This window comes from Motacilla alba, chromosome 2, assembly GCF_015832195.1.
Source record: "Motacilla alba alba isolate MOTALB_02 chromosome 2, Motacilla_alba_V1.0_pri, whole genome shotgun sequence".
NCBI lineage: Eukaryota > Metazoa > Chordata > Aves > Passeriformes > Motacillidae > Motacilla > Motacilla alba.
Genome location: NC_052017.1, coordinates 132,971,941 through 132,989,410, shown reverse-complemented (window position 1 = coordinate 132,989,410; position 17,470 = coordinate 132,971,941). Strand labels below are relative to the sequence as shown.

At 40.3% G+C, this 17,470-nt stretch overlaps 1 protein-coding gene across 5 annotated transcripts in view; it reads right to left on the bottom strand.

The window, feature by feature from the left end:
* Positions 1-1,011: 1,011 nt before the first annotated feature.
* The window catches only part of ZFPM2 (zinc finger protein, FOG family member 2), a 308,676-nt gene continuing 292,217 nt past the window's right edge, over positions 1,012-17,470 (bottom strand). For all 5 annotated transcript variants that reach the window (XM_038129008.1, XM_038129009.1, XM_038129010.1 and 2 more), the window contains 3 exons: positions 13,277-13,483; positions 8,797-9,021; positions 1,012-4,490 (listed from right to left, as the gene is read on the bottom strand). In XM_038129008.1, the coding sequence (XP_037984936.1) occupies positions 1,996-4,490; positions 8,797-9,021; positions 13,277-13,483 (2,927 nt within the window). In that variant the 3' untranslated portion in view covers positions 1,012-1,995. The remainder of the gene's footprint in view (positions 4,491-8,796; positions 9,022-13,276; positions 13,484-17,470) is intronic.

The window sequence follows — 17,470 nt, the reverse complement described above, 5'->3', positions numbered from 1 at the left end:
TATCTGAAGTATTTGCCATTGGACCAACTTTGGCCCTACTGAAATGAATGTATACATCTGCTACCTTTGTTGCAAGTGAGACTTAGTACAATTTTAAGCACTCTTGACCTGTATTTAAAGCCCGGCTAACCAGCAAAATTGCTAACTATAGTTTTGAAGTGTTTATTATTTTTGCTACTGGGTTACACGTAGCTACACTTACAAATAATAAAAAAAAGGACAGTTTCAGTTAAAAACTTCACAGAAATGGGGTTGCTGAAAGCCAGGGCCATTGTATGCTCTTATGCTAGACTATGACTGTTTGCTCTGCTGAAATACCATCCTTTTGTGTAGCTTGTTCTCAGTTGTTTCTTTGGCTGATACAGGAACTAAAATGCAATAGTTTATGTAACTATTCAGATCATGGTTTTTCTTTCGAATTTGTAGGATGAAAGATGAAATTGCATCAATAGGTCATTTTTATAATCTTAATTTTTTAATGAAAATGGTGTAAAGGAGACCAAACAATTGCAAGTGAATGGTACTAATTGTGCATGAGTTCAGATTTTAATATAACATAAATTATTGACCAATATTTCTATACTGAATTAGTGGAGCAAATTGCTGTTCTCTGAAATGAATCACCTTGTTTTCATATAAGAACACTGAACACATGAAGAATCCTACCAGAGGTATTAGGAAGGAGATTGTTCCACTGAATTTGACATAAGGAGATACTGTCAGGGAAGTATGTGTTCCTTGGCACCAGTAAAGAGAAGAGCCTTCCTGGTTTCAGACCCTCACATTTTAAGTTTTAGTTCACTGGGCAGTCTTAGACCCAGCTGCACTAGTGACCTGACAGCAGGGACTCCCTGGAAGTGGAGGCATCCTTTGTACTCATTGTCTCTTTGAATATTTTGCTTCCAGGCAATGTTAGCTTCTTCCTAAGAGCTTTTTCACAGTTTGTGAACTCTAAATCAAACTTGAAAAACAAAATTTAAAAAAAAATTAAAGAAATTACAGCCAAACTTCTCCAATTATCTGGAATTTTATTCCATCCATATACATGCATAGTAACAACATTTGTTGAGAAATTATTTCTATCAGAAGTAGAACATTATCTTTGTGATCACCAGTTGCAGTATTGCTACTCTTATATTTAAATATATCTTATATATGAATTAGATTCATAATTGCAGCATTGAGTTTAGGGTTTTGTTTTAGACTGTGCCTTTCAAAAGATAAAACTGATTGATATGACCTCATTTCTTACAATACTGCTTCCAGTAATTTTGTTCATTCTTTATAAAGTATTGCATTTAACAGCAAAGTTTAAAAATTGAGACAGAGATGCATCAGCGAAAGAAAATACAAGTACTATACAAGAAAGAAAATGCCATCTTCATTTAACGTACGTTTCAGATTAAGAAAGTGGACAGAAACATACTGCTACATACAAATGCAAAGCCTAATGACTAAGGTACTGTATGTGCTAAAATATAAAGTGCAAACTGAGCCCAATTGTTCAAAAAAATTGAAATTTTAAGGCGAACTTTACAGCATAGTTGAAACTTCTTTGCAAGTTATATTTTAGCATATACATATATCTGCAACAGCATATAAGAAAAAAAATCAGAATACACAAGTGCTTTTGAAGCTATTTCTAAAATGCTTTTCTGTATTGTTTGCGACTATTTTCTTTAAAATCTACTATACAGTGCAAACCATATGTGCTACACAATAACTATACAATAACATTACAAATGACTTTAATATAAAGTTTTTAAATAAAAAATAACATAACTACAGCTATGAATACTGCTGGTAAAATAAATTAATATTTTTGAAAATGGCACCAATAATACACTTTACTAATGGACTGTAATGAAATTACACCTTTAAGTCTTCAACTCAGCAATAGTGAAATCTCCTGATTGTCCAGATGTAATTCAAACAGCTTTCTTTAAACTGCATGGAACAATATGCTAACACATGTACCAAAGGTGACCGATTGTTTTATTTGACATGTTCTGCTGCATGTGAAGAGCAATAAAACTTCTTGTGAGTTATAAAGTTTGAGAGATTGTTGAACTGGATGTCACACAGTCGGCAATACTTTCCACTGGTTGGAGCCTGGGTAGAGCCATTCACACCTTTAGCTATACTAGACAACTGTTCCTCTGCTGTAGGAATTGCTGGAGAGACGTTTTCATTTGTAGCTAAGGGATTCTCAGAGATCCAAGAAGGAGACTTGTGCCCATCTTCATGTGGAGGATTCTGGGAAATGTTCTCTTGCTGTGGGTTAGCAGCAGGTCTTTCCTCCTGTTTTAGTCCCCCATTAACTATTACCATGCCTCGGTTTTTCGGCAGTAGTGGAAGAGATTCTTTCTTCTGCACAGCACATCCATTTGAAGGTGCCTGGCCTTTAGGAGATTCACTTTCTGTATTTGTGCTTTGATCTAAATCAGTATTATGAATGACGAGAGAACCAGAAATGTAATCACTTGGCTTTATTCCATAATATGGAGAAAGCTGATCTGCTCCTTTAGCTTTCTTTATTGCTCCAGGGTAAAGGCATTGTGGAAGAAACAAATGTTTGTTTTCTTCTTTTGTAGCAATAAGCTGGGCCGCTTCACTAAAGACTTTCAGTCCTTGAAGTGTTGCTAAGTGTGTGGAAAATAAGTTTCCATTAGGAGAGGACTGTTTTGAGTTTCCATTTTTTTCACATTTGATTATGCTTCTTTCATAACTGACATCTGGGCTGTTTCTTTCACTTTCTGGGTTTTGAAACACCTTACTACTGTCAAGTTGTCCCAGGTCACCACGCTGATGAGCAGTGACAGGACAAAAATTCTGCTTGTGAGCCAGGTAGTTCTCAACCTTGTTAAAACTGATCTTGCATACGGTGCACTCATGGTAGTCCAGCAGCCTTTTGGGAGAAGTGGACGTCCTCTCTGATGGGGGTAAGCATTTTTTACTGAGATCTATTGGCACATCCATCTCCAAGCAAGACACGGTGGAGTGGGCAGTATCACACTTTGAAACTGGAACACACTTGTTAATAGACAGTGATGTTTCCAGATGCTTCGAGACTATTCCTGGAAAGATGTCACATCGTGGGTGGTAACATTCCCCAAGACCCTCCGTTGACTCTTGAGTAGATGTACAAGGATTGCCAAGATTAGCAACTTCTAGAAATCGCTGTTGAACTAGTGGTGGCCTCTGCTCTTGCTCTGGTAAGCACATCTCATACATCTTCCTTCGCTTCCGAGTACGCATTGTTCTCTGCATGGCAGGCACTTTGTTGGAAGCGGACCTCTTCAGCGGGGGATCGTGGCGAGTGGCACAGTAATACTGCTTGTGGACCATGTAGGTCTCATGTCTGCTGAAAGTAATATTGCAAGCTTCACACGTGGTCTTGTTAGGGTCACTCTCCCCCTCTACTAAGGGAGCATTGGGATTCTTCACATCAGAAGGTTTTCCATTTATCTTCTCATCACCATTGCTTGCAGCTGACAACTTCTTAGGCTGTGCAGTAAAGTCTTTTTCATGACTTTTATTGTTTGGCCCAATCAAATCTAAAACATTGGAAGAGTTTAAGCAAGATGTCTGCAGAAGTTGATTTTCTGGATCTGATGTGTGAGGAGCTGGATTCAGGATGTTTATAGAGCTTTGACCATTACTGGGACTTACAGCTTCAGGCATTTTTTCTGGAACACTGGAAAAATCTGGTGACTTTGCCATCTGCTGCCATCGGCTGCTGCAGTAATGCTTTTTGTGTACCAAATAGTTGTCCAAATTATTGAATGTTATGTTGCATTCAAAACATGTAGCCCCTTTAGGCATCAAAGGACTGTAAATTACAGGTGGATAATTGCTACTTCCATGCCTCAGCCTCCGATGGACCAGTTCTGACATTTTGGCTAATATCTCTGAAGCCTGAGGAACCACAGTGATGTCTTGGGGAAAAGCAAACTGGGAAAGAAAAGGTCCCATTGGGAAAGAAGGACCAATATTAGGCTGAACTGGTGATGAAGCAAGTCTTGGACTGGATGGTTCAGATTTTATTTTGGTATATGAAAAACTCTGCTTATTTGCTGCAGGCTGGGTTTCTGGCCTCTGGTTTGGAAGGAAAAGTGGAGCCTTTTTTTCACATTTATCAAGCTCTGTATCAGAACTTGCATCTTTAGTCTGCATGGTCTTTTGGCTCTGGGGAACATCATTTCTGCTCAACAGGTCCGTTGCTGGCTGTAAACCTTCTTCATTTCCACTTGGAGAGTGTTCAATGTCACTTTCTCTCTGAATTTTGTTGCCAGAGACATGTAACTCTTGGTGCTGCAGTAGCTCCCTCTGAGTTTGGAAGCCAAAATGGCAGTGATTGCATCTAAAGGCAGCTTGAGTAAGATGCGAGAACAGGTGCTGATGAAAGTTAATCACTGAATCTGCAGTGTAAGTACAAACTGTGCATTTCAGACTAGCACCGGGTGGGAGAAATTCTTCCATTTTCACTCCTACAGAAAAAACAAGCAAAATACAAAATAAAGTGACCATTTTGCCCCTCATGAAGAATACCGGGAAATCAGCTGCACAGAAGGTACAAGTGCAGTGAGAATGACTAATTTTCTTCTAATGAAATGGTATTAGTCACCCTGAAAATACTCGAATTGGTTTTTCCTTGAACTGCTAGGTTATTCCCAGACTTTTGCTCTGCTTTGGAGAGCCCTAGTATTTGCATGCACTCATCAGAGCTGCAGAGAGAGAAAGAACAAGGGAAAGGATAAAAATATACTGGACTTATTCTAAATGAAGGGTCTCAGAAATTACAGTTACAACTAAAGGGACACATTATGTTCTCCATACACAATCACTGGAAATTTTGAATGCACACAAAGCACACTGAGGTCACGAGGTTCAAGGTTATGATGTAGTTTATGATGACACCTTTTCTTCATGAAATCACTACCACTTTATCAAGAATAGTACATTCAAAGACATCTTACAATCACCGATTAAACAAAAAACTCCATGTTTCATGGCATTTTGAAACTGAAAATGCTTTAAAAAGAGATAAGACCAGATTTCTCTACTGCAACACCACAGATTCTAGTTGCATTTTAGACAACAGAAACAAAAAATATTGATAGGGATGACTTTCAGAATTTAAAATGAGTATTTATTCTGCCTACACATATGCACATATACCACACCTCAGTCAGGTGAAGTAGGTATGTAGTAGTTGAACAATACAGAACTGTAAGAATATTGTATCTCACTCTGTGGGTAGTCACATTGTTGTACCTGGAGGTCCTTGCTTCTTCCCTAGCATCAGTGACCCCCCAAGTTGTGAGTGACATCTGGAATTTGACCTGCTCTTGGCCTCAGAGGCCAGAAGGGAACCAAGGAGATACCCAGCACGTTAGCCAGCACTTTGTTTCCCATCAGGCACTCATTCCCCAGGAGGCCACATGAGGCTTTAGCCCCTCCACTGACATGAGATGGTGCTTCACATGCTTCCCCATCATGTGATACAGTGACAGCAGTCTCTATGGGACTTTGCATTTCCATCAGGGCTCTGCATTCCAGTGCTTTAGGTCTGCTAGAGCCTCCAGTGGGAACAGTAATAGCAGTTGAAGCAAACACGGGGCTTCCAAAGATTACAAGACATTTGGAAAAGGAATGTTTCATTTCTACTGCAGAAGGTGTTATAACTTGTGATAATCTGTATAGAAAAATAGGACTGGCAGGATAGGAAAGAGAGCAAGAATGATTGAATAGACTACTTTGTGACTAAAAAAGAAAGGGAAAGGCCTGAGGTTTAGCCTCTCTTCCAGGAAATAACTAAAGATTCTTACTGGAAATTCACCACAATCTCAGATCTATGTCTTTCAAGGAACATAGATCTCTAGATTACATGCAGACATGGTCACTCACAGCTCATGGCTCAAAACCCTCAACACCTAAGCCAGTGGTATGTCAATAAATGCAAATAGTTGAAGCAAATCTTTTGCACAATGGCTAATATTTCAGTTTTCCTCTGCATGGGGAGAAATTCATCTGTAATCCTCCCAGAGTATCTGGTTATAATTACCAGGCTGTAAGACATATTGGGCTGCATGCACCTGATCTTATTGAAGCTGTTGTAGCCTATGATTCAGCTGGTTTACTGAACAGTGAAATATTTGCTAGGCAACAAACAGAAAACTGCAATAGCCTGATAGTATCTTGAGGCACAGAAAGATCTGACCTCTAAGTCACACAGAATCACACAGAGTCATTAGGTTGGAAGAGACCTTCAAGTTCATTGAGTCCATCCCAGCTCACATACCCCAACTAAGCCATGGCATTGACTGCCACATTCAGTCTTTTTTTAAACACATCCAGGGATGGTGTCTCCACCACCTCCCCACGCAGACAATTCCAGTACTTTATCACTCTTTCCATAATAAACTTTTTTCCTAATATCCAACCTATATTTACCTTAGCACAGCTTAAGACTGCGTCCTCTGGTTCTGTCAGTTGCTGCCTGGAGAAAAATACCTGGCTAAACAGCCCCAGCTCCCTCAGTTGTTCCTCACAGGGCTTGTGTTCCAACCAGCCTTGTTGCCCTCCTCTGGATGTGCTCGAGCATCTCAAGGTCCTTCCCAAACTGAGGGGCCAGAACTGGACACAGCGCTCAAGATATGGCCTCACCAGTGCCGAGTACAGGGGAAGGGTGACCTCCCTGCTCCTGCTGGCCACACTATTCCTGACACAGGCTAGGATGCCATTGGCCTTCTTGGCCACCAGGCCACTGCTGGCTCATGTTCAGTCAGCTGTCAACCAGCACCCCCAGGTCCCTTTCTGCCTGGGCACTGTCCAGCCACAGTGTCCCCAGCCTATAATGCTGCAGGGGGTTATTGTGGACAAAATGCAGGACTTGGCACTTGGACTTATTAAACACCATCTAAATGGACTTTGCCCATCCATCCAATCATTTCAGGTCTCTCTGCAGGGTCCTCCTACTTTCCAACAAAATGACACACGCTTCCAGTTTAGTGTCATCCGCAAATTTACTAATGGAAGACTCAATCCCCTCATCCATGTCATCAGTAAAAATATTGAACAGAACTGGCCCCAGCACAGACCCCTGAGGGACACCACTGGTGACTGGCCCCCAGCTGGATGCAGCACCATTTACCACCGCTCTCTGGGCCCAGCCACCCAGCCAGTTCTGAACCCAGCAAAGAGTGCTCCTGTCCAAGCTGTGGGCTGCCAGCTTTCCCAGGAGTGTGCTGTGGGAGACAGTGTCAAAGGCCTTGCTGAAGTCCCAATAGATAACATGCACAGCCTTTCCTGCATCCACCAGGAGGGCCACTTGGTCATAAATGGAGACCAGGTTAGTCAAACATGACTGACCCCTCCTAAACCCATGCTGGCTGGGTCTGATACCCTGGCCACCCTATAAGTGCTGCATGATGACACTCAATATAAACTTTTCCATTGCCTGACCAGGTACTGAGGTCAGGCTAACTGGTCTATAATTACCAGGATCCTCCTTCCCACCCTTTTTGTGAATGGGTGTCACATTGGCCAGCTTCCAGTCATCTGGAACCTCACCAGTGAGCCAGGACAGTTGGTAAATGATGGAGAGTGGCTTCACAAGCTCATCTGCGAGCTCCCTCATCACCCTGGGATGGATCCCATCTGGGCTCATAGATTTCTAAACATCCAAGCAGCTCAGCAGTTCTGTGACTGCCTCCTCTTGGATAACAGGGGACCATTGATGATGAATGACTAAGGGTTTTCTGCGTTTTCACTCAGCACCCTTCTAGTCCTTTTCTGGGAGGTACCAAACTCCTCCAAGGCAGTATGTTGCCTTTTAGAATTGCAATTGATATCCAAGTATCAGAGGAACATTTTTCACTTCACCAGATCCACTGAGTAGACTATGCATGCCCCAGGAGTTCTTACACTGCAGCCAAATAAGGCTTTCTTTCGTGATTAAAGCACCCATTAATGTCCTTTGGACTCCATTCATTTGAAGGAGGATCAGGAACACCTGTAGAGCCCTTGCTTCTTTCCAGAAGCAGCTCTGTACACCAGACATCAAACACACAACACGCTGACCCTGCAGTCTTTCCTAAAAACTCCAATGCAAAATGTCCTGCAAACTCTTTATTGTGTTTCCAGCCCTAATTCAATTCAAAACTGGTCATCTACACCATGTAATGTGGGACATGATTTAGTGGTGGACTTGATGATCTCAAATATCTTTTCCAACCTAGACAAACCTATGATTCTCTGTATTTTGTGATTCTAAAACACAATCCCCATTTTGTATTTATAAGAAGGGAAAAGAATCTTTCTATCAAACAGTAATTTTTTTATGCAACAAGTGACCTGGTAAAAGCAGAGAGTTGTGGACCATGATCCTTAGAGCTTTTTGCCTAAGAAGCCTCCTCTAGGGCTAAGGAGGAAGATAATACTTCAGAAGGACATGTACTCAGGTTGTGTGTATGCTTGGTAGCTGGAATCCTGCAGCAATTGATTGTGTCTGGACTCCTGACCATACCTTCACCAGTAAAGAAATGCTGCCTGTATGTGTGTGTGCCCACATTAAGAGAGAGACAACATTCAAATGACAATTAGCAAATGAGACAAATGACACTGGTTACTTGGGAGAGGTACTTGGTGTAGAACACAGGTCAGAAACTGTTGGCAATTCGGTATAATCTACATGCAATGCTTGCATATGTTTGGTCTACTGAATATCTATAGTGAATAATTCTTCAGAAAGCTAAATCTAGAAGATGATACATTAAAATACATGATACTTACCACTGTGAGAATTTAGGTGCATTTCCAGAGCTCTTGCATTTGAAAAGCTTTTGGTGCACTGTGGAAAGGGGCAGACACTGGATATCTGCTGAGCACTGTCCTCACTCTCCTCTGACAGCTGTGGCCCCTCTCTTTGCCTCCCACTGCAGTAATACATGAGATGGGCCTGCAGGTTCCGCTCACTTCGGTACCAAATGCCACAGGATTTGCAAGGGAATATGTCCTCTACAAGCAAGTATAAGCAGGTGCAGGTTAGTCACAGTTCACTTGGTCCCAACCAATTAACACAGCTAGATTAATTTCCCTCCCTTTCCCATTAAAAAAAATACTTATTTAATAAAACATTGAAAACAGAGAAATGGGTTTATTAAAATGTCACTTGCAGATGAGAAACTAACATGGGAGATAGTTGTTTCTTTCAAAAGGACATTTTTTTAAAAAGGTGCATAAAGAAAACTGCTACAAGCTTTTGGCACACAATTACTTTTAAAAATTAAATTAAATTAAATGTTTGTTGGGAACATGCAATACTAATTAAGGAACTATGCTGTATGTTCAATACATCACTACTTATTAGGTGACATCTTTCAATTTTTCTGTGTGCACAAGACTTCCAGCTCTGGGCTTTGGAATTTTTGAGTGCTAACATTCTGAAGAATGTGTATTTTCAGTATGCTTATGCATTTATTACTGTAAAATCCTTTTGTTCTGATATCCAGGAGGCAAGAATAGACTACTTTTCCTTAAGATCCTATCATATTGAATGTGATATTATTCTAAGCAGCATGTCTATTTCCTTGGTTCCTATTCTTATTAATTATAGAAATTGAAATTTCTTAGGTCTTTTTTGTCCTCTTGTTTTCAGTAACTTGTTGGTTTTCCACTTTTCCTTATGCATAGAGGATATTTACTAAAAATAAGGCAATTTTTCATTGTCTCCTATCCCGAAGTGTCAGCACCCCTCTGAGGAGAGACCATGCAGAGGTTGCACAGAGTGTTTTCAACAGCAGAAGTTGGGATTTTGATCATGCATTAGAGGCTACACACTTTACTAATGTGAAGAGTTATAATGGATATGGTATTTTTACACAAAGTGGACAGATATTTGTGTGTTAATACCCTGTCAAAGGACAGAGAACCTGTTGTGTATACATCTCAGAAAGACAAAAGATCTATCTGATCTTTCTGAAAGGTGAACCTTCCATCCTATCAGTAAGAACAAGAGAAATCCTTGCTCTTTTGGGGCACATCTGCACCAGTAAATTAAACTATGACAGGATCCACACTTGAACACTGGAACTTGTTTATATTGCTAAATCATGACAACAGTCCCTTCTACACCTTTGGCTTAAGTCAATGAACACTATTCCCATTCATGCATAGATTTCAGGAATTATCACAGGCATAGAACTATTCTCTGCATCTGGTGTGGACACCTCTTGACTGTTTTTGAGACTAAGAGAGGATAAAATTATGAGTAACTTCAGACTGTGACAGCTGACCTCAGGAGCAGGCAATTGCAGTCAACATCAAAACACATCTTGATCAACATGGAAACTCCCCCTGACTTCAGAATGCAAAGAGCTGCTAGAGACTGTAATAAACTTAGTTTTGAAGAATGGCTGGCTGCTCTGAAAACATGGCATGTGTAGCTGATGATGTAATTAATTACCATTCATGACAATTTATGTTTAATTTCAAATATTGATGTGTATAGGACAACTGCTCTGTTTCAATTCCTTTGGGTGAACAAAGTTGGAAGATTCCAACCCATTGACATGGATGAGTCTTTTATTTGCTAAATATTTACAAATGCAGCCAAAATTTACATTGCTTCTCTGATTGCAATGCTAATGCTTGTCTATTTTTCTGCTCATGAATTTGCAAAAAATATTTATACCACTACCAATTTCTATTTTTCCCTTTGCCACTGAATAATTGTGCATGGATTTCAGACACAAACACTTAATGGAGCAGTTAGTATTCCAACATACACCACTATTAAAACATTAGTGATACAGCTTGCATCATTTGAAATGTCTACCTCGCTTTAAAGGTGACACTTTAACATTTGGTTTTGGCCTCAAATGGTTTAAAAAAGTTGAACTGTTGGTGTTTCCACAGAAAAGAAAGTCCAAAAGTACTAATAGGAAATTCTGATATGGGCAACTTATCCTATTTGAATTCATTTGACTGCATTCCATCACAGAATTGAACTTTCTGATTATCTTAATGAATTTGACTTCCAGCCATCTTTATTTCCTATGGGTTAGATGGCCTGGACAGTCTGTAGCTGCAGTTATGCACAGTGAATATGTGACTCCCATTACATGCCAAGCAGAGGAAATGCATTTGAGGAGTTTTGCATGGTGAGAGGATGGGATTTCAGGGAGTACAATATATACGGATGGGATCTGAAACTATTACTACTCTAAAGTGATGCAAAACAGATAAAAGCTACTTGAAGCTAATATTTTAATTACTTAAAACCAAAATATTGGAATTTATTTCGATGGATACTTTCATATAATGAAACATTCAGCCTCAAGCTGAATGAGTCAAAGGTGATATTCTAATTTTGTTTTTAGCAAATGTTAGGAAACATAAAAAATCCCCCAAACAAGGTACAAAACCAATATTTTTTTTCAGAGACCTAGAAAAGGAATGCTTAAGAGATGGCTCACTCCAAATCTAGAGGTTCACTCAGCTTGTTGCTCAACTTCTAGTTCAAGACTTTAATGAAGAAACTGAATTATACCAACTCAACAATGATCAGAAGAAGAGTTGGGACTGATGCGGAAAGTTCTGAGCATTTTCCTTGAGTCAAGAACACAGAAGTTACTTTGAGTTGCTGCTAAACTTGTATAGCCAGAGCTGATGCACCATAAACTTAAAGACTCCTCTTAGCAATGGTCAGTGTGGCTTTCCAGGGCTCTGCAAAAGTCAGTGCTGACAAAAAAATGTTTCCAAAATGTGATGTTGTAGAAATCTGACTACTTTGCCAAAGCCCAGAGTTGGCCTTGTAGATTTACACAAGAATATTATCTCAGCTGAAACAAGCAGTGCCCTTTAGGTAAGGTAACCCACTGTAGCAGCTCCTTTTCTGCTTTTCAGCTTTCCTTCCTTTCCCTGTTGGCTAAAAATAGGCCTCCCCTAACAGTGGTAACGTTAGTTAGTGGCATGTTAGGTGCTTCTGACACCTTATTTTGGCAAGGTCCTGTGCAATCCTAATTGCTGGTTCTGTGAGCAGGTATGTCAGCTCACAGCTGCCCCACTGGTGGGGTAGAAATGAATGTGCTTAGCTAAAGGGCACGAGGCTGCTCCAACTCAGGCTTGGAAGAGAAGACTTCGATGATAAGGGCATTTGAAGGTTTATCTTTAAAAACAGGCTAACATTAAATATGTAGCTATCAAAATTGTTTACCAGAAGATAAGCAATTAAAAAGGAAAGATAAACTGAAAGGAAAACATGGAATGAAATGTGTTACCAGGGATATTTTAACTAGTCCTGTGTGAAGAGCTTGAAGATGTTGTGACTGCTCAAGGCTCAGTATTGTCAGGTGTGAGTCTGAGTGTCAGATCACATGCTCACGTGTGCATGTGCACATGAAATACTGTGTTCAGTAGTTCATTATAACGAATTAGAATACTTAGAAACCATGGGAAGCAGGAGCAAGTGCTCCAGCATGGGGTCTAAATGGACAGACTTGCAAAGTGCTGAGAGCTAAGAATGTGCAATCTAAATCTAAGTGATGACTTGTCATGGTAATATACTTGAAAAGTACTTAGAAAGGAGGATGAGGAGCTAGGGCTGTGTAAGGTAAACAGCAGGTAAACTTGCATAAGCAAAAGTTAAAAAATGTAAACTTTAATTTGAGTTGAATTGTCCCAGTACAGGAACACTCATGTCCCTCCTCTCTAAGGACAGCACTTGAATGCATGCTGCATTTTATCCATGATAAAGCCCATTGATGACCTGAAGATGTAAAAACATTCTTGGTTAACCACATTGAGTGGAGATGCTACAATAAATCAGGGCTGCTCTAAGGCATGATTTCTGCTGCATTTTGAAACAGTCACTGAAAGGATGTGTTTCTTTTCTTTTTCTGAGTATCATGAATTATTACCGGAAACTGCAGTGGTAAGCAACAAGCTTACTTGAGCAGCAGAGGCTGGACTTTGAGAGCTAGCCGATTTCATCTACTTTTTTTAACAGTTTCTAATCCTATTGCCTCTGGGAACAGATCACAGAACCTCCACACGAGGGCAGGTACTCTGGGTGAGGCTTTGCCAGACTGCTCTTCCAGCTTTTTTTATCTGAGAAGATGGGGGAACAAAAGCAGCCTTTGAGCTGTGGTGTGGTTTCTGCGGTCACGAATTCACCATTGCTGCATTAGCTTTTCACGTGTCCCTTAGAGTCAGTACTTTAAAGATAGTCAGTGTTTTAAAGATCCGCCAGGGAATAGAGTTCCTCACTTACTGTTCACAATAGCTGTAGGCAAAATAGATGCCATGGCAGCTTGCTGCGGGAGCAGCTGTATGGAGTCCAGCAGGCGGGCGGGGTACATGCCTTCTGTGAGTGTCATCTGACTGGCAGCTTGCAGCCTTGAGTCAAAATCCACAACAAAGGCAACCAGCTCTTCACCCTCTGAGATGGCCTTGGTCGTGGTACACCAAAGCTGCCCTCCTGCAGGAAAGAAAAAGCAGAAAGATTTAATTGACAATATCAAATTCCAGAACTTACTACATGAGTGCTCTCTTCACAGTTCTCATTTTAGAAAAATTTCGGTGGTTTATTTAAGGTAAAGAGGCATACAGTTTTTACTTTTCCTGTCTTCCTTCTACCAACACAGGAATTTTCATGTATAAGAAAACCAATTTGGGGATAGTTTTCCTAACTATTTGCAGCATGAATAATTATTTTAATTTTTCATTTTGTCTCCTAAAAAGCCAGCATTATGAAAATCAAGATATAGGTGAAAATAACTTATGCAGCACTTCTCTCATTATAATTTTCACCAAAGTTCCTGTAAATTTTTTCTCAACTCCAAGCTTGTTTTATTTTGAATAGCAAATCACAGCTCAGTAAAACCAAACAGCTGCAAGAAAGAAATCAGATTTCCTCTTAAGGGCGTTCTTCCCCTCCCTTATGTTTGTCACCCTCTTTCTCTAAAAAATCTTCCCTTATGTAATATTCTTCGTAACATGACTGCTTTATCTCTGCTTACAGACTGAACTTCCTGAAAAGAAGATATGCCAAAGATCTGTTTCATAAAGGCTTATTCAAATAAAGGTTTGTTTAAAAGCGGGGGGAAGGAGGGGAAGTGGAAGAACTTTCATCAAACAGTAAGATACACTATAGCTCTGTGCCGCAAATGTCACGTGTAGTGCATTAAAAAGAAAATTAACTATGCGAGTACATCTACTAATGTATTTGAATGAGATAGTGAATGCTCATTTATTTAACATGTTTAGACAGGCAAAGCACTTATATTGTGTTATCTACACTCTCAGGCCTAGATACATATCCAATACAGTTATGCCTGAAATAATGTTGCATACTTTATATGTTATAAAGCTTTTTTTTTTTCCTCAGGTTTTGTATATATAGAGAAAGCTATATGTTGCATTCATTAGGCAAGCAAAAACTGTACTCGTTTTGATAAGTAATATTGCTGTGTTTATCTTTCGGCATAACTGCCTTTTCAACTGCACTTCATTTTTTCCCTTCAACGAGATTATAGTTTTAAAACAACTTGTTGCAAAAATCTGGTAGAGGAGATAACAACAGTGTATGATATGCCACAGCTAAATGGAAGAATTAGGACATTGTTTTAGAGAAATCTTGGACAATTAATTAAACCAGTCTATTAGCTTTCAAAGATGAGCAAACAAAAAAGCATCAGTGACAGTGTATTTCAGTGGCAAAATACGCTAAGCTTCCAGACCTCAAAGTGGTGTAGAAGTTTCAAAGCAGAAAAGCGTCTTTGTATTCACCCTTTGGTAATACAGAAGTTGAAGGTGCTACAAAGTTTACAAACAATTTACTGTGAAGGGACAAAAGCACACCAAGATTTACTGGTCTCCAAGATTACAACATTAAATGATGCAAATCTGAGTAATTTCCTCTAGAGAATACAAAGATGAAAAATGAAAATAGCACCAAAAATTTCTACAAATACAGAATCCTAACGCCTGAGTAGGAATTCAAAATAATTTGAAGAGCACAATCTGACATATTGCCTGATATAACTCGTAATATACAGAAGCCTTCAGAGCTAAACTGGGAGAAAACCGCTTCCAGAGAGAAACAGGCTACATTCCTAAAGTGTACTTAACTAGTCTTGTAGATGAAAATACATGGAACACACACTGCAATTTGAGAACCTGAAATTGGGTACTTTTGCCGCAAACATAACACAGTTAATTTCCATTATTAACATGCACTTTTATCTTATTTATACACAGAAGGTGTAATAATCAACCCACATGTTTTAGTATATTTTAATACAGAAAAAGAGCTCTTTCTAGACTTTATTATTCACTGGATCTCTTAATAAAAATGAGTCACTGCAGAATAACCAACTGAGACTTTCTCTATCCCAGCAAACATCTTGACATGCTGTATGTACCCTTGGGGAGGAAAACAAGTGATTACAGGGTCTCCAGCTGCACTCGGTCTGGATCAGCTAAAAGGCTGAGTCAGGCTCCTGGTGTTGGAGCTCCTCAGGGCGTTGACTCATGTCCAGCAGCAGATTAAACTCGGACAGCTGAAGGGAGCAGTGACCCCGGCTGCCTGCTCCACCCAGCTCCTGCAAACTGTCACACCTACGGCAGGCACAGCCTGGTGGGATGTGTGACAGTTTTGGAAGCACAACCGTTTCTAGTTTGGCTTAATAAAGAAAATCAGAATTAGAGAAGTTAAATCCATTCCTGCATATGAATACAAACCTTCAGCTCGGCAGGATTCAGATCCAGGAAGGACATTGTTATTTTGTTTTCTCTCATCCCAGTCTATACAAAATGAGGCATTTAAGTAATCATGACATACACGTCCACGTTTAGATCAGAATATGATATTGTGTTAAGTTAAATCTACAGATGAACTCCCAAAAGATGCATTCTTCCAGCTTTTGGAAATGCAGCTCAGCACCTTTGCAGCAACAGTCACTCACTGGGACAGGACGCAGTGCCATCCCTACTTGTCCCCTTCTATGCTTGCTTGCACAGAGTAAGGCAAGAGCTGCTGTTTTGAAAGATGCAAACGATTTTCTCCCCCTTAATGCAGTGAATGCACACATGCTGACCTTCATGCACAGCAGGAAGACTGGAAGAGAAGTCTTCGTGAGCCTTCTACTGCAGAGTCAACCAAAGAGCACAAGTCAGTCAAGAGTGACAGAAAAAAGTACTGTCAAGTGCAGAGAACCCGAGAGAGGCTTCCAAATTTAATAGGAAGCTCCAGTTGTGACTATCATATGAATTACTATGCTGTCTAGACACCTCTGGCAGGGATAAGGGCTTCCTTACAGGTAGCAGCTAAAAATCAGGAAAAAATTTCTTCCCACAAACATTTCTACAGGCTAAGACACAACTGACATACAGACAGCAGTCTCTCAGGAGCACGACTTTTCATTAAGCACAGAGCAGAGTTAACAACGGGCTTTCAAAGGGATACTACAGAAGCCGTAGCCAAGTACCAGAGGAGATTAGAATGAGATAGGAAGATGTTTGCATGAAATATTTGCAAAGGCATGAAGACTTCATAAAGAAATGTGAAGGACTATTATTTATATGAGATGAAGTTCTGATTAAGCTGGCTAGATTTTTTTTTAACCAACTGTTCCTCTTCTCAGAAATAACTTACAGGAGTGAAATTGTTCTACAAAGCTCTACCAGGCAAGGTTCCTCAGTCCTAAGATGACACAGGCCTCAGAGGAAGAGAAAGGATGAACAGATGTTTTAACAGGGATGGGTGACTGACAGTGCCTCTGAAATTGTCATGGTTATATAATTTGGTCAGAAAGCAATGGCAGATTTTGGGCCTCTTCTTGTCCATAATGAATACATTGGTCACCCATTCTGCCATAGAAGAGAGAAGATTCTTAGTCAGGCACAAGAAGTATGATACTGATTATATTTATTGCTCACACACAGTCTAAATATTGTCAATGCAGTATACAATACAAGCAAGTCTAAAGGATTATAATATAAACAGGTTCAGCTGGAAACATACATGTTTACAGTCTTTGGCCTTACAGAATGCAAAGCAAAAAAGCACCCCTTTTGCTACTATAGGATATTATGTGGCCGGCTTTTACTCACCCATTCTGGACGGAGTGCTCCCTATCTTCGGGCTGGACGTACCCTGCAGGAGTTCCTGACAGGGCGGGGGAAGGAGGCCAGAAACCCATACGGAAACTGCCTGCAGCCTTGGGAGAGCAGTTTGCCCAGGTGGCCCAGTCTCCAGCAGCACTTTATACCCTTTTCAGGCCGATGTGTACTAAAGTCAATCCAACCATCGCAGCTCCCCCATCTCTGGAATGCATTCATTATGCGAGCAGTCCAGACAGTTCCTCCTGCAATTCCCACCCGGTGTTCTTATCTTAGGGCAATTCCCACCTGGTGTTGTTATCTTTGGACAAATCATATTGCCCGTCAGAGACAATGGCAAGGA